The 15,173-nt window shown below is 49.5% G+C and overlaps 6 protein-coding genes across 6 annotated transcripts; 2 read left to right on the forward strand and 4 right to left on the reverse strand.

The window, feature by feature from the left end:
* Positions 1–2,118: 2,118 nt before the first annotated feature.
* BDV59DRAFT_208025 (putative extracellular lipase) lies at positions 2,119–4,097 on the reverse strand (the record flags this gene model as incomplete). Its single annotated transcript, XM_073695130.1, has 6 exons — positions 2,119–3,150; positions 3,197–3,368; positions 3,426–3,498; positions 3,549–3,697; positions 3,831–3,955; positions 3,990–4,097. 6 exons carry the CDS (start codon positions 4,095–4,097, stop codon positions 2,119–2,121), a joined length of 1,659 nt encoding a protein of 552 aa, XP_073547600.1.
* Positions 4,098–4,596: 499 nt separating this feature from the next.
* Positions 4,597–6,670, forward strand: BDV59DRAFT_208026 (putative MFS transporter; the record flags this gene model as incomplete). The annotated part of the gene is made up of 8 exons (XM_073695131.1): positions 4,597–4,860; positions 4,910–5,000; positions 5,287–5,411; positions 5,466–5,666; positions 5,713–5,832; positions 5,884–6,123; positions 6,178–6,504; positions 6,548–6,670. 8 exons carry the CDS (start codon positions 4,597–4,599, stop codon positions 6,572–6,574), a joined length of 1,395 nt encoding a protein of 464 aa, XP_073547601.1. The 3' UTR covers positions 6,575–6,670.
* Positions 6,671–7,395: 725 nt separating this feature from the next.
* BDV59DRAFT_208028 (A4/G1 family peptidase) lies at positions 7,396–8,352 on the reverse strand (the record flags this gene model as incomplete). Its single annotated transcript, XM_073695132.1, has 1 exon — positions 7,396–8,352. Exon 1 carries the CDS (start codon positions 8,203–8,205, stop codon positions 7,396–7,398), a length of 810 nt encoding a protein of 269 aa, XP_073547602.1. The 5' UTR covers positions 8,206–8,352.
* Positions 8,353–9,310: 958 nt separating this feature from the next.
* BDV59DRAFT_202212 (hemerythrin domain-containing protein) lies at positions 9,311–9,939 on the reverse strand (the record flags this gene model as incomplete). Its single annotated transcript, XM_073693986.1, has 2 exons — positions 9,311–9,742; positions 9,814–9,939. 2 exons carry the CDS (start codon positions 9,937–9,939, stop codon positions 9,311–9,313), a joined length of 558 nt encoding a protein of 185 aa, XP_073547603.1.
* A 317-nt stretch (positions 9,940–10,256) lies between these two features.
* Positions 10,257–12,705, reverse strand: erg9 (bifunctional farnesyl-diphosphate farnesyltransferase/squalene synthase). Its single transcript, XM_073689824.1, has 4 exons — positions 12,194–12,705; positions 11,049–12,108; positions 10,816–10,998; positions 10,257–10,766 (listed from the first exon to the last, which is right to left on the reverse strand). Exons 1-4 carry the CDS (start codon positions 12,259–12,261, stop codon positions 10,662–10,664), a joined length of 1,416 nt encoding a protein of 471 aa, XP_073547604.1. The 5' UTR covers positions 12,262–12,705; the 3' UTR covers positions 10,257–10,661.
* On the forward strand, positions 12,706–14,660 carry BDV59DRAFT_178776 (DnaJ domain protein). The gene is made up of 5 exons (XM_073689825.1): positions 12,706–12,948; positions 13,028–13,071; positions 13,167–13,260; positions 13,322–14,322; positions 14,389–14,660. The coding sequence occupies exons 1-5, from the start codon at positions 12,819–12,821 to the stop codon at positions 14,533–14,535; spliced, it is 1,416 nt and encodes a 471-aa protein (XP_073547605.1). The 5' UTR covers positions 12,706–12,818; the 3' UTR covers positions 14,536–14,660.
* Positions 14,661–15,173: the final 513 nt, after the last annotated feature.

A 15,173-nucleotide genomic window follows, 5' to 3' on the forward strand; every position in this document is an offset into this window, starting at 1 on the left:
AATTTATGCGGTACGTATTCCTGTAGGCCTCAGTAAATATCTAGGTAAGAAGGTATAGATGGATAAGAGACTTACGCGAAATCCACACACCAGCTTGGTACTTTTAAACTATAGCTCCGCGCTATATTGTCGAAGTCCTCAATATGTACTGTTCTTCGATTCTGTTCGATTTGATGATCTAGATCTTGTAAAAGCTGTCGTGGAAAAAGGAGTTTTCCAGACCCGTATAGACGAGTGAGATGCAAGATTTTTTTCTCAATCTGTGCAATTGTTTCGGCCTCCAGTTGGAAATTGATATATTTGCTGAAGTCTGTCATACCGACATATGTCGTCTTACGTGTAGAGATGGAAGGGGGGAAAAAAGTAAAGGAAAGGCTTGTCAACTATATTGCGTGGAAAGGATGCAAGCAGCTCAATACTTTTAATGTCTACTCGTAGCAGATTTGCTTGGTATATATACCCGACGCAAAGAACCATATCAGTTGGATCATGCGGAGACGCTAGATTATACTCCCAAAATTTTCGGATCGCTATAATGCGCTACAGCCGTCTACAAACTAGGACCTCGCTCCCTGAGGATACATCTATTTGTGCTTTCCATCTCAGCTACATGTGATCCTTCGACCGAGGGCAGTGCCTTGCGGGGTCCAACAGGTTGGAAGCTTTACAGACGGCTCATTGGGTACCAGTAAGTTAGCAAGGCCTACTAACATGACAACAGTGATGCTTTGGGCTCTGGAGATCTCTTGCGGTGCCGTAATCAGGACCGTTAGGGTGATTAACATAAGGCTGGATCGGGCATAATAACGTCGTTTCATGCAAAGTGCATGGTCATGCGGGAAGTACAAACTGTCTTCTTGATGTGCCTAATTAGGACCTGTTGTTAGTATCTCCTAAATTATGGCCGGTATCTGAAGGAAAATTATTTGACCTAGTATGAAAAAACATGTGAAATACGCATTACCACGTTGCCAACAACATCTGATCTATTCATACTTAGATCTTATTGACTGGCGGTGTTACGTACCTTGGAACGAGTGCGGGGCTGGCTTTGATTAAGACGCTGAATCGGGCCTCAACCTCAGGCTCCTAAAGAGGCTCATAGGATGTATTTATTAAACGCATGCCAAGTGGTATTATGAGTTGGCAACTGTTGCTAAACACGGGTTCATTTTCCTTCGTCGATTTAATTCTGTCGGTTACTTGATTCGCTAGAGCGCGAAAATTTGCTTAGGTATGACGTGCCATCCAATGTTCAAAGCAAATCGGCAATGCAGTCAAATTACTATTCTCTTAGTGGGAATAGGTATTTTCCAACTTCATGTACGGGAGACTGCCGGTTGGGAGACTTGTCCGCCTGGGCAAGCTATGGTGTTCAATACGAGGCCAACGGCAAACTGAGACGACTGTGTCAGGGAAATTTTTTGTGTTCTGGGCCTTGGACTTTGGGCTTGGAGGGCTGTCGAGATACAGAAGGGCAGAATCGAGAATATAGCGTAAGGATTAATGTAGCTAGCTCCCTTGCCTAAGTTTTCTGAGTATTTTCAGACTCCATTTTGTGTCTCGGGGCGTTTTGGGGATCATTGATATTGCGCAACACATCCAATCCACACGGCAGGCTATTCTCTAGGCAAGGCATGCCTAATGGATGAGGTACTGAAATTGCTATCGGGCCCAGGCGGATGCTCGCAGCTGCAGGCATCCATCGGACATTGGCCACATATTCTCCCAGGTATGGCTCCTCCCAGAACACGCTGCATCTAGAGTCCTTACGTGGTCATTATATATGACCGACATGGCATTTAATGGAAACGAGTATTTTTGGCATCTGTGGTTGCTCATTACAGCTTTTTTTCGTGCGTGTAACTGTACTATTCATCTAGATAGGGGTCTAAGATTCGTTTGAGGGGTAGGGTCGATAGGCGCTAATACCTATGTACCAGCTGGCACGAGACATGCTATTGCACTTTCTTTTGGTATCCAGATTAGTTGAAATGCCTAGAGAGATGTTTTGAGGAAATCGCCTCATACATAGGTATTTTCTTAGCTCTATCGTCTATTATGATTGATGCACAATGTTACGTCTAGCTATGTATTGGCTAAAGTAGATGCTTCATATCAATCCGAGATGCCAGCTTTTGTCCACCAAAAATCACATTCTTTCCGACTCCATTCGTCCTCCATCATCTGCGCTGGTACGCCCAAATGCCCCCCTCCAGCCCGCTCGTCATTTCCCTCCCCAAATACCATAATACTTCTTCCTGTCGATGTAGACGCATCATAGTTCTCCCAATGAGGACGGCCTCCATACCTTCCGGGAACTGCATTTGGATCCCCCGTCACAATGAAAGACGTGAAATACGCATGCAACATTCCAGATATCTCGTCTTGAGTGCGCGAAATCTCACGAACCTCAGGATTATATGTCTCATAAGGCATCTGATCTCCGTGGTTCGCGCCCGTCAAAACAGTCCTATTCACCGCCCAGCGATAAAGAAATACCGGCGCCTCCTGGCCTTGAGACGCAAAGGTCACTGTTTGTCTCACGGGACACGCGTACGCATAGTGTCCATAGGCAGCTTCGACGCGTCTGTACTGCGAACCAACTGCAATATCCCTAGTCTCGACATATGGAGATGACGGATCCGAAGCGGGATCGGGGTAAAGCTTGTTAATGATGCGGATATCCCTCCCGGAGTATGCGGGCAGTAGTGTCTGGAAGAAATTCGTGAATTCATCAGAGTGGTTCATGGAATGAGGGACGTAATATGTCCCTTCGTTGGTATTGAACCCCGTTAGTATCGGCACTTGGTTCCACTTGCCAGACTTCCAGGCATCGATGGGTCGCCGTTTGATGAGTTCGCCATCTATTACTGGTTGGAAAGCCCATCGCACAGATGGGTTGTAATTGTCGAAAACAGTGAAAGACGCATTAATTACAGTTTCCGAAGGTTGGGACCGCAGACACGTCATCACCTCCGTCGAGGGATGGCCTTTGCAACCGGCTAATTCGACAAACTCGCGGAATTGATCTTCGTGGAGACGGCTATTGTATGGATGGACTGCGCGAGAAGTGGCGGCGCCTGACTCGATAATGGCTCTGTGGAAGAAAGTATGTCCGATATCATAGTTCATGATATGATGGGCGATCTATGGAATCAGCGGCTACTTTTGAGGGCTTGACCGATTGTCATACCGAGTGAGCACCAGCAGACAGTCCGAAAAGCGTCACTTGGGATGGATCTCCCCCAAAATATTCAATATTCTCCTGTATCCATTTGAACAAGAGGATCTGGTCGTGGAGCCCCAGGTTCAAGATTCCTTCTTCGGCAGTTGTGGTGGACGGCAAGAAACCGAGGGCCCCAATGCTATATGTCAACCTATCAATGGAAAAGTCACCTGATAAGACGTTCTTGATAGCTCACCGGTAATTAAATGTAGCTCCGATGAAGGGCTTATTGGACCATCCCACCATTGAAGCCGTATTGTGCATCGCAGCTATGTTTATAAGCCATTTTTCTCCACGTACTTAGGATTCTTGAGCCTACCTGTTCCGCGGTTGTATGCTCCACCGTGCACATACACAGCCACTGGCAGCCTTCCATCAATGCCCTTCGGCCGGAAAATGTTGACAGTGAGGCAATCCTCGCTACTTCCACTGTCCCCCTTTACCGGGATCAATTGTCTCCCAGGGCAACTAACCCATTATTCATTAGGAGTACTTGCTACCAGACGTCAGACAACACATACCGTGGCCCAAAATTTTTGGCGTTTATTGTATCATTTGAATCTGGAATTGGCTCAGCGCGCCGAAACCGCCTATCTCCAACCGGAGGAAGCGCGTAAGGTATCCCTCGGAAGACGTCCACAGGTTGGGGAAGACCATCGCGGAAAGTCGTCCCGAAAACAGTTCCTTGGCGAATAGTGACACGGGGAACGTTTGAAAAAAGGAAATCTTGCAGCGACGCGGGCAGCCATGAGAAGAGCACCGTTTGGGCCTCGAGAGCATAGCTCGCACGATACGGGCCGATGTGGGTGCCAAGGAGTAGGATCACTGGCAACAAGGCGAGCGCCAAAAGCCGTGGGAAGGATAACATCCTTGCGAGAGACAGATATCTACAGGGTTTGCAGTGGGAGTCTGTCACGATTTGTCGTGTCTTATGGAGAGGTTGGAAGCTACTTTTGATCCCCGGCGGGAAACACACAGGAGCTACTCCCCACTTCTCCGCTTTGCTGAGGGGAAAGCGATTCTTATCTCGGATAATGCCCGGCACACAGAGGCCTCTAGACGTAGCGCTAGTGATCGAGACCCGAATGTTCTTGCTGCTATTGGACTGAGATACAGAGGTGTTGAGTGAACGTGATGCAGATTGGTGGACTATTGGCGGATCAGGGCGTACCTATTGTCACCATTGGCCTCTTGATATATCACCTGCCTCTGATATTGAACATTGTGTTTTTATCAAATAGGGAAGGACCTGCAAGATTGATGGTGCTTTATCAGCTGACACTTACGGAGACTACAAATCTACGCTGCTTGCAGCTTCACTCTTCCCTGACGGCAATGGGCAGAAACACTCTACACCAGCCATCACGATGTTCAGTAAGCTCAACAACACTATCTCCTCAAAGGACAAGGAAGCAGGTTCACATGAAGTATCAAAAGCGGATGTTGAAACTGGTCAAATTGAATCACTGGACGAAGCAGAACTCTTTCTTCAGCGGCATGGCGTAACCAATACACAGCTCCAGGAGATGCTGGATGACCCAGAGAGATCAAAAAAACTTAGACGCCGTGTGGACCGAATCCTTCTTCCACTATTGTGTGGAACTTATTGCTTGCAGTACATTGATAAACAGGTATGCTACAACCAGAGACTTCTTCTACCTGACCCAACTCATCAAGCAGGCCCTTTCGTATAGTGCGGTCTTCGACCTCTTCACTGATGCCAACATCAGTAGCAACCAATATAGTTGGCTTGCTAGTCTTTTCTACTTTGGTACTCACGTTGCCACATTGACTAGGATTAACAAGCTGACGAAATAGGATATCTATTTTGGGAATATCCCGCGAGCCATATCGCACAAAAGCTTCCAATCGGAACTGTGATTTCGACTTTCGTGTAAGTCAGGCAATTTCTACTGTAATAGATACGCTAACCAAGAAGCATACTATGGGGTTCCGTTCTTATGATCACAGCCGCATGTGACGGCTTCGCTGGTCTAGCCACAACACGATTCCTCCTTGGATGTTTCGAATGTAGGTTAATGCCTACTCTAGTCAAGAACTTGCTAACCATTCAGCACCGATAACCCCGTGTTTCATGATGATTGTCGGCATGTGGTACTTGCGTCAAGAGCAACCTTTGCGAGCGGGATGTTTCTATGCCTGTAACGGCGTCGGATCAATGGTAAGATATAATTCCCATAGATGCAAAATGTGTAGTTCAATGCTGAGCGTCTAGCTGGGTGGTCTTCTTACCTACGGGATTGGTCAAATGCACAGTTTTCCAGTCTGGCGAGGAATCTTTCTCATCTGTGGTGGCATCACCGTTGTATGGGGTGTTGTCCTTCTAATCTTCCTTCCTAATAGCATTTTGACGGCCAAACGATTTACAGTAGAAGAGAAGATATTGCTTATTGGGCGAGGGAAGAAGAATCAAACAGTAAAGCTTCACATCCATTGTTTTGACTTCCTCTAACGACGGATAGGGTATTCTCAACCGGAAGATCAAGTGGTACCAGATTCGCGAAGCACTTGTTGATCCTCAGACATGGTTACTGTTTCTATTCACCTTACTCAACGAAACAGTCAATGGGGGTGTCGCAAATGTAAGCTTCTACGCCCCTCTGCTATCATCAAGGCTGAAATAACAATTCTAGTTTGGCAAACTTATCATCAAAGGGCTAGTTTCTAGTCCACTCTTGACCACGGCTCTCGGTATCCCTCAGGGTGCATTTTCCGTCGTCTTTGTCTTCACTGCAGGCTATTTCTCCACGCGGTTTAAAAATGCTCGAACAATCATAATGATAATATATCTTTGCCCGACGATTATTGGAATCTCTCTTCTTTGGAAATTGCCCCGAAGCAACCGTTACGGCGTGCTCTTTGGCTATTACATAGTGAGTCTCTCTTTTAATATTGGAGAATGGCAAATCTAACCATCATATCAACAGCTGGGAGCTTATGTGGGCTCACTCGTCCTTGCCCTGCAAATGCCATCAACGAACACAGCCGGGTATACCAAGCGTGTGACATCCACCGCATTTGTTTTCTTGGCATACTGCATTGGAAACATCATTGGTCCTCATGCCTTTCTCTCAGAAGAAGCTCCGATTTATCAAACTGGATGTAGGCTTATATTGGGGTGCGCATTGTGCCAAATGGCCTGCGCTGTTGCCCTTCGGGTGCTTTTGATCAGTCGCAATCAACGGAGGGACAAGATGGGTTTACCAGCTGGGGGATCTGATGAGCAGATTATGGAAGACCTGACTGATTATGAGGTATTCGGATGCCCTGAAAGGTGAAAACCGCTAACTATTTCAGAACCCACGTTTCCGATATGTTCTATGAGGTGGTTAATGACCGTTCTAGCCGCCATTCAGGACAGAGTACTTGGGGATGTAAACACATATATGAAGCACTATGGTTGATAGTGCTATAACCGAGACTACTTTCAGTGGACTGGCTGAGTGCCGTGAGTGATTAGTCCGACGTGCGTACTAGTAGTTCTATGCCGATCATGCTGCCTTTGGAAGATTAGCAATAAGCATCTCACCTTATCAACTCAGACCGATGAAATATGCACGCAGCCTTAATGTCAGTCAGGTAAGTGCAACTCCTACTAGGTATATAAAGCCAGGTTCATAATATAAAGTCGAACCATCGTGAAGTTGCTCGCCAAGTACCTGAAGGACAACAACTCTCGCGTAATCATAGATAACCCGTCTGCCTCCATTAAAACTGGCAGCCTTCTGTCAGCCCCGATATGTGATCTCTATATATGTATGTAGCAATAGATCTCATTGAAGTCAGATATAACATTGAACGGGCCAGGGAGCCCTACCATATTGAGCACGATCTGCGCATGTAACTACTCTATTCGCAGCTCGACACAACATAATCGTCGCTCTGGTTCTGAGAATCTCTCAATCATGCCGTCGCGAGCTACTACCCACTAGCGACGATTTCCTTTATTATTCTTTCAAAAAAAAAAAAAAAAAGGAGGTACATTTGGTATCACCTGCATTGAATATACGGAAGATGAATTAAAGCGAATGCGGGGATAGCGACGTCGACTCTTCTGCTTGTGCCAAACCGAAATATTTGATGGCTGTACAGGTTATACGCGACATATGTACTGTGCCATCATTAATTGAAATAACTATGTACATTCATGAGTGGTTGTAATTGACTGTGAACTGCGAATCACCCTCGACATCAACATTGGTCAGCACTTTGTTGTTCTGCTTCAACTCAATAACAGTGGCATCGCTAACACCAAAATGGGAGCCACCGCCCTCCGCTCCAACGCCAGAGAAAGTAACACTGCTGAAGTCTGCCAGGGGAACCATGGACTGGCCCGATTGGAAGGCTTCGATGATCCAATCGGCGTTCTCCCCGGCAAGTGTGGCGGACGGCTGGGGCGCATTGATAGTCTGGGTAGCCTTGTTACCGTTGCTAGTATTCTCGATTATGGCGACCCCCTGGCTAGGACTGAACGACTGGACCTTGACAACGATCGTGTCGCCGGTCGAGACCTTGACATTGTCGAAATTGTGCGCGGCGTCAGGGTACCATTCGTACCAAGCCTGATTGGAGCCGTCGGTATAGAAGTCGACGCCGGCCTGTAGAATTGCGGTCGTGTATGTATCACCGTCGATGCCGATCCATGCCGACCCGGCCTCATGATCTCCGCTCACGGACGTGGGCTTGGGCACAGTAAATGTAGCTGACACTGCAGTGTAGGCGGCATGTGGTGGGGGCTGCTCACGTACAGCACCAGCCCAGTTGTTGCTGTAGGCCACACTACTTAGAACACGGCTCTCCGAGTCCCCGCCATCTCCTCCGAGGTTTTGTAGTGGGTTTGTTTGGCGGGAGAAGCCGGACCGAGCAAGGACGCGGTCTGCCAGGCCGCTTCGTGGAGCAGCGAGGGTGCCGGTCACAGCGGCAGAGGTGGTTAGCAGACCGGCCACAAACTTCATACTGCAGGATCAGGATGGCGGATACGACGGGGGGGAGAGGATAGCGGCCACGAAGTGTTTGGCAGGTCTTGCCTCGGGCCCCTGACAACGCTCTTATATGTTGTTGCACCACCCTGAATAAGGTAGCGCGGATGAGGAATCTGCAGATGGAGCTGTTCACGTGTTGAGTGTCACCTAGATGTTGGTGGATCTGGACAGGTTGTTTGGGTCATTGGCACATATCCCATGGCCATGTTGCCGGGATGATCGTCATCAACTGATAGAGTGGGTACGGTCCCCAAGCCGCACGCGCACTTAGTTAAAGTTTAGCATCCGAGATTGCAGAGGTTCGGATGTAACTGACAAAGCGGGCAGGGGAAGATTTCTCGTCCGGAATTGAGGGAGATCGACGGTGACGGCCTTGATGGGCATGACGATGGTGCTGACAGTATAGAGAAGGGAAACTCCCGGGGAGCATGGTCGGCACTTGGGCTGCGAAACTCTGCAGGATTCGCATTCCACAATGACAGACGAGTCAGAGTGTTGCAGATACAAGATGGGTCCGAGCATGCTGCACACAGCTAACTATAGCACGGAGTTTGAGGATATCATTGGGCGCTGAGGGAGTGACAAGCCGAGAAATAGGGATAGCGTACATTCCTCAAATGCGCAACATTCCAACAAGCCCTTCCGACCCACTCTTTGCGAGCAGCTGTCTGCTGGAACATAAGGCCGCGCGGCAGCCGAAAACATCAAAATTGTCAGGCTGTCTGGATTTCGTCCATTCCAGTCTCATAGTATACCCAGTGTGGGTTGTGGTTGCACCCAACACAACGGGTCGGAAGCCGCGCTACTCAAATTCGGCCGTAGTTTGTATGAGTTAAAATAGCTGTATTGTGTTGCCTGTTGATTTCGTAAGAATCTGTGGCAGACCAGGTACTGACGCATGCAATGAACGGATGATTGCTGCATGGGAGTAATAGCCCATGCAAACCACGAGGACCTGGGGGATAAACGAGGATCTGATTCCATATACAATGTGGGGTATATTTGGCATATGATGGGAGGTGGGTGAAAAAGACAAAACAAAGCCGCTGATGACAACGTAACCACCACACTCTACCCTTCACATGGGGAGGGTGGGCATCTCTTTGAGAGACCAAAATTTGCGCATATTCTGCGCTTCCAGAGCACGGACCTCGTCGTCGAGATGAGCCCACAGGACTTCCCCGAAAGCATCCATCAGACGTTTCATTTCTGGGCGTTCTAGATCGGCCTCGCCGGAGCGACACTTAGTTAGGTACTCCTCCAGGTTGACAAGACCCCTGTGTATTTGACGATGCTGACCCAGGAGGGAAAGTTCCCGGCGGAACTCGGGCATGCGTTTAGCCAAGACAGGGAATATATGGTGCTCTTCAATGGAATGGTGAAAGTCCAATTGGGAGCAAAATCCCAAACCCAACATGATCAGTTGGCGAGGAGAGAGTCCGCCGGGACGTTTTCCGGAACCTTCACAGGCATCTTGAAGCTGATTCCAGGTCAGGCGGAAATGATTATGCTAGGCTGCGGTTAACCTCGAGCTGAGTGGGACACCTCAGGATTGATGGGAGTGTAACCCAGCTTACATACAAACTGTTGCATCTGCTCCGCCATCCGATTATACACTCGGAAGTCCTTCGGAGAAAGAGGGGGCAGTGCTCCACTGGGGGTATCATCAGACTGCCCAAGAGCGTCCCGGTTCTGTTTCTGGGGCATTGTAGTGAAGAGAGGTCGTGACTGGATCGAGATTAGAGGGTAGCCGTGTGCAACCCGAAAGAGGGAGAAAGGCAGTCTCATCAACAGATGTATGGTACTCTGATGTAGATATAGAACTGCGGAAAATTGGTCTACTCCGGAGTACAGAGCACGAGGGTAGTTGTCGTGAAGAAGTACGGAATAAAGTGATGTTCAGGCAGACGGCAAATCAGAAATCGTGCATTTGCACGCCACATTAGCCTTATCGGGCAATCCCCAGATCCATACATGGATATACTAGGGAGCTCTCCGTAGGATTGGATTACAATGTAAAGTATATGCAAGAACGATTCTATTCAGGGTCAAGAATAAGTTTGTCAATTCTATACGGCTATCGCAGTATGTTCCAGGTCCTCAATGGATATATGCCATTTCAACTCCGGCTGAGCCAATAGTCGCAAGACACACATCTAGTACGTCGCTGGGTGGAAGATTCTCCGCTCGATATCAGCACTTCTTCGGCACAACCACAGTCATTAAAAGGCTGGATTGCAATTTGACATCCGTGCTAAGCACTACGGGGGACAGGATCGCAATGGCGAAGAATCCAAGTCGAAAGTCGGTATTAGGTAAAACATAGCTGCAGACATGGCTTCAAAAGAAAGCAGATATACATACACATGAGCCATCTGCACAATTATCTGGTAATACAAGTCAGGTCGTAACTCCGTAAAGGTAGAAAATCACAGTTCGCGATCCCGGATGTGCTGGGGCGGCCGGAAATTGCCCGACTTTATCTCTTGCCAAGCAAGGTCGAAACGCGCACCCAAGAACCAAGCGGTCCCAATCTACCAAGGTCAGTATTGGTAGACCTCAATCGGGAAGGAAAATACATACCATAATGAGCGAAACAATGACGACAATAACACCCATCAACGCCATCATAAAGAAGACATCCTGTCGCGCCTCGGCGTCCTGCTGGGCCTTTTCCCTCTCCGCCTGAGACTGCTCACCGGCGACCTTGAGTTTCGCCTCCTCCGCATTTTGGGTGGGGAAGATGCTCTCGATGAATTTCTCGATCTATTGTTGTTAGCTAGAACCGGCTGATAGACGCAGAGAAAACGACGTACCCTGCCACAGACCATGCTGATTTTGAGGAAGTTGGGGTCTTTGGGCGTATTCTTTTGGTGAATGCGACGAGCATACCGGCGGAACGTGTTGCACAAAACCCGCAGGTTCTGCGTTGACTCGGTCATCAACTGGCACGCGTCACCCTTGGTGATCTTGATATTACGCTCAAAAATGGCAGGATTGCGGAAACACAGTTCCAACGTAGCAATTGCCATGCTCTGAGGAATAGCACAGAAATTGAAGATACTCTGTTCCCTAAGGCCGGCCAGGTAGAACAGACAATCCTCCACGTGCTCCAGTGCATTGAGCACCATCTCGGAGCCGCAGTTCAGAGCGGCCTCGCGATGTTCCGGCTTGAAGAGATCTTCAAAATCGCTGACGTGCTTTGACCAGATTTCTCTGGGCCAGAAACGACGGTTGTCATCTTCATCCTCGCGAACATCACGGATGATGTTTGTCTTTTGCAAGAAAAGGCCCATGGATTTGTGCAGCTGAGGACGCTTGAGCAACGCCGGGTTACCGAACTCCGCCTCCACGAAGAGACGGGTGAGACCCTCGCCGACCAGACCGGCGACGTAGAAACAGTAAAGATCATAGTCGACGGTTGTCTCGACGCTGGCGTCATCCGTCGTGGCCTTGTAGCAGTAGTCTGCCATACCATTACCCATCTTGTCAGTAATGTCCTTGACGATAGCCTGGTACGCAGGCTTCATGTTCTTATACTCGGTGATGACGTTGTGGAACTGAACCAGCAGTTCACGGTCCTTCTCCTCGGGGCGGTTGCCTTCGAACGTCCAGCCGTCCTGCTCCATGATATCCTTGAAGCCGCGGAGCAAGGGCTCCTTGGTCTCAAATGGGATAGAGGTGTCATCCTCGATGGTATCCAAACCGCGAAGGGTCAGATAGAACACGCAGACGGGAAGGAGGAGCTCGGGGTGAAGCTCCTTGATCACCGCACTGAAACTACGGCTGGTCTGATCGAGAAACTTAAAGCAGATCTTCTGGGTTTCTGTCTCATTCTTTTCATTCCGTTCATGGACGGGATTGTGCCAGATCTTCCTATCATCGAAAGCGAGGTCTTCGTAAGCGTTGGCACATATCACAAATGCGGGGAAGCTATCAGCCGAGCCGGGTGGTCTCTCACCATTGAAGGATGCTCCTCAACTGGGAGGGATGGAAGGAATAGTAGAGGGCATTTCCAACGAGACCCATTGTGACAATTGAAATGATTGATTGTGGAAGACGGGGTAAGAGTAGGTATTAATGTACAGGGAGAATGTACAGGGAGAAAAGGACAGGTGGAGATTAGGGGTATTACGGAAGGGCAGAGAGAGGAAGGTATAAGGTAGACAATAGAGAGGGGGAGAGGTACGGACGAGTCAAGGAGGAAGTAAAGAAAAGAGAGGACGAGAGGAGAAGAGGGATGGAGAGCAGAAGATGGAGACGGAGGAAAAAAGAGGGATGAAGGGAGGAGAAGAGAAAAGGAGATGAAGCGGAAGAGAAGAATTTTAATATGGGGGAAAATTGGCGGACTCGGGGTTTCCCTAATCCGGTAATTGTACTGCCTGGCTCCATCCTCAGGCATCTACACTCACCGCCTCCCCGCCATGACGAAAGAAACGGCAGGCATCACCGGGCAGAAAAAAATACTCCTCTTTTTCCACCATCAACATCTTCTCACATCATCACCTCCTCGCCATCAGTTCCCCTCTCCGACGGCCACGTCGCATATCTTCTGTCTTTGTCCAGCTGATACATAATAGACCACCATGGTCACTCCCGACAGCGGCAAAACTGTCGCTGACACCACCTATTACGATGCCCTGGGGGTTCCGCCCACGGCAACCGAACTCGAAATCAAGAAGGCCTATCGCAAGCTCGCCATTGTCACTCACCCTGGTGTGTTTCCCCTCAGATTGTCTTCTTTGGTCCATGCGACCATGTCCAAGGTCGATGGTTGACCCGGGTCCTCCGATAGACAAGAACCCCGGTGATGAAACTGCACATGAACGGTTCCAGGCGGTACGCACGCATCGATCCCTTACATCTCACGGCCTGACATGTCCCCACGCCTGTCATCGGTCTTACCCAACTAATTCGTCTCTCCTCTGCAACAGATCGGTGAGGCCTATCAGGTTCTGAGCAATGAAGACCTGCGCAAGCGTTACGACAAGTTCGGAAAGGAAGATGCCGTCCCTGGTGGTGGCTTCGGTGAGACTTCCACGGCGTCACCCACCCTGCCCTTTCACAGAGAGCTAATCTTTTCCCACAGAGGACCCTGCGGAGTTCTTCAGCATGATCTTCGGCGGCAGCGCCTTCGTCGATCTTATCGGTGAAATCTCCCTCATGAAGGACCTCACCACAACTATGGACATCACAATGCAGGAAATGGAAGAGGATGAATTGGCCGCCTCTGCCGAAGAGAAGTTGCACATTCATGACGAAAAAGTCAAGACCGAAGGCACCGCCGGTCCTTCCGCCGAGGCTGCCTCCGCATCCGAAAAACCCGCCCCTAGCTCCGGTACAAGCACCCCACGTCGCCCGGTAGGCCAGCAGGCCATCATGGACAAGTCGGAGGAAGAGGCTCGCATGGAGGCAGCTGGTCTGTCTCAGGAAGAGAAGGAGCTGCGCAAGAAGGGCAAGAAGAAGGGTGGTTTGACCCCCGAACAACAGGAACGCCTGGCTGCGTACGAGATGGAGCGGAAGAAGGCCCGCGACGAGCGAGTCGATACACTGGCGGGTAAACTGGTCGATAAGATCAGTGTCTGGACCGAAACAGACAAGGGCGCCGATGTGACTCGCGCGTTCGAGGAGAAGATCCGTCTCGAGGTGGAAAACCTGAAGATGGAGTCGTTCGGTCTGGAGATCCTGCATGCCATTGGTCAGACATATAATCAAAAAGCGACATCCTTCCTGAAGTCCCAGAAGTTCCTCGGCATCTCGGGATTCTTCTCCCGTCTGAAGGACAAGGGCACCTTGGCCAAAGAGACGTGGACGACCATCTCGACCGCCATCGATGCGCAGATGACCATGGAGGAGATGGCCCGGCTGGAGGAGCGTGGCGGCGAGGACTGGACGGATGAGAAGAAGGCCGAATACGAGAAGAAGGTGACTGGAAAGATTCTGGCGGCGGCTTGGCGCGGCAGCAAGTTTGAGATCCAGAGTGTGCTACGGGACGTGTGCGACAAGGTGCTTCACGACAAGCGAGTCAAGTTGGACAAACGGATTGAGCGAGCCCATGCAATGGTCATTGCGGGCAATATTTACTCCAAGGTAACTCACCTCACTCCTTACTTCTCCTTATTCCCCGGCGGTTTCAGCGCTGACCCCTGAGTCCAGGCCGAACGAGATCCCGAAGAAGAAGGCGACTACATGGCCTTCGAGCAACTCATGGCGGATGCCATGACGAAGAAGGACAAGGAGGAGAAGAAGAAAAAGAAGAAGGACTCGAAGCATGAACACCATGTGGAGGAGAGCAAGGCGTAGGCGTTGATACCTGTGAATGGTTGTTTCGGTCTGAGTGGATTTGGATATATTGTTCAGAAGGGCCACTACTTGTAGCGAATTATTTTACGATGGTACTGCATAATTAGATGCCCATAGTTAATAGACTGATTACGACTTTGTGCCTGATCCCTTAATCGTCAAAATATCTCGAACTGGGAGTTCTGCCAGCGTTAAGTAGGGATAGGGTTTGTAAACAAGCGTCAATCACATATACTAATTTCCTGTCTACTAGCGTTCTGCAGGTGGATCATCATCTCGTTATGCCCGAGAACGCTCGCCCCAACAATTCACTTGTGACGAACGCTGCCTGTCACGGGATAATAGCCCATGGGCACTCTCATTCGACTCTCTTCCGTATTCGACAGCAGCATGCTGACTGCGACAGGGCCACACAGTTGAAGCCAATTTTCATAAGATGCGAAGAATCTTCTTTCCAATTTCCTCTCATTCCTGCAACCTACTTAGCTCAGACTTACCCCATACTGGCGGCCTCTTTTCGAAGTGCCCACACTGGAACCACACACTGAATAGGAATTGCATGTGTTTGCTACACCCTCGCGATGAAGATGTACTTGGCTTCCGATAGTGGGTCTCCCTCCGGACACGCGAGGCCTCGG

Source organism: Aspergillus ambiguus, assembly GCF_047715705.1.
Source record: "Aspergillus ambiguus strain CBS 117.58 unplaced genomic scaffold BDV59scaffold_17, whole genome shotgun sequence".
NCBI lineage: Eukaryota > Fungi > Ascomycota > Eurotiomycetes > Eurotiales > Aspergillaceae > Aspergillus > Aspergillus ambiguus.

Excerpts from the sequence above, each read along its gene's own strand:
- erg9 (XM_073689824.1), bottom strand. The coding sequence starts at position 12,261 with ATGGGTCTCGTTGGAAATGCCCTCTACTATTCCTTCCATCCCTCCCAG. Across the intron at positions 12,109-12,193 it reads TTGAGGAGCATCCTTCAATG|GAAGATCTGGCACAATCCCG; the intron begins GTGAGAGACCAC and ends TTTCGATGATAG. Across the intron at positions 10,999-11,048 it reads TCAGCATGGTCTGTGGCAGG|ATCGAGAAATTCATCGAGAG; the intron begins GTACGTCGTTTT and ends TAACAACAATAG.
- BDV59DRAFT_178776 (XM_073689825.1), top strand. The coding sequence starts at position 12,819 with ATGGTCACTCCCGACAGCGGCAAAACTGTCGCTGACACCACCTATTAC. Across the intron at positions 12,949-13,027 it reads CGCCATTGTCACTCACCCTG|ACAAGAACCCCGGTGATGAA; the intron begins GTGTGTTTCCCC and ends GTCCTCCGATAG. Across the intron at positions 14,323-14,388 it reads CGGGCAATATTTACTCCAAG|GCCGAACGAGATCCCGAAGA; the intron begins GTAACTCACCTC and ends CCCTGAGTCCAG.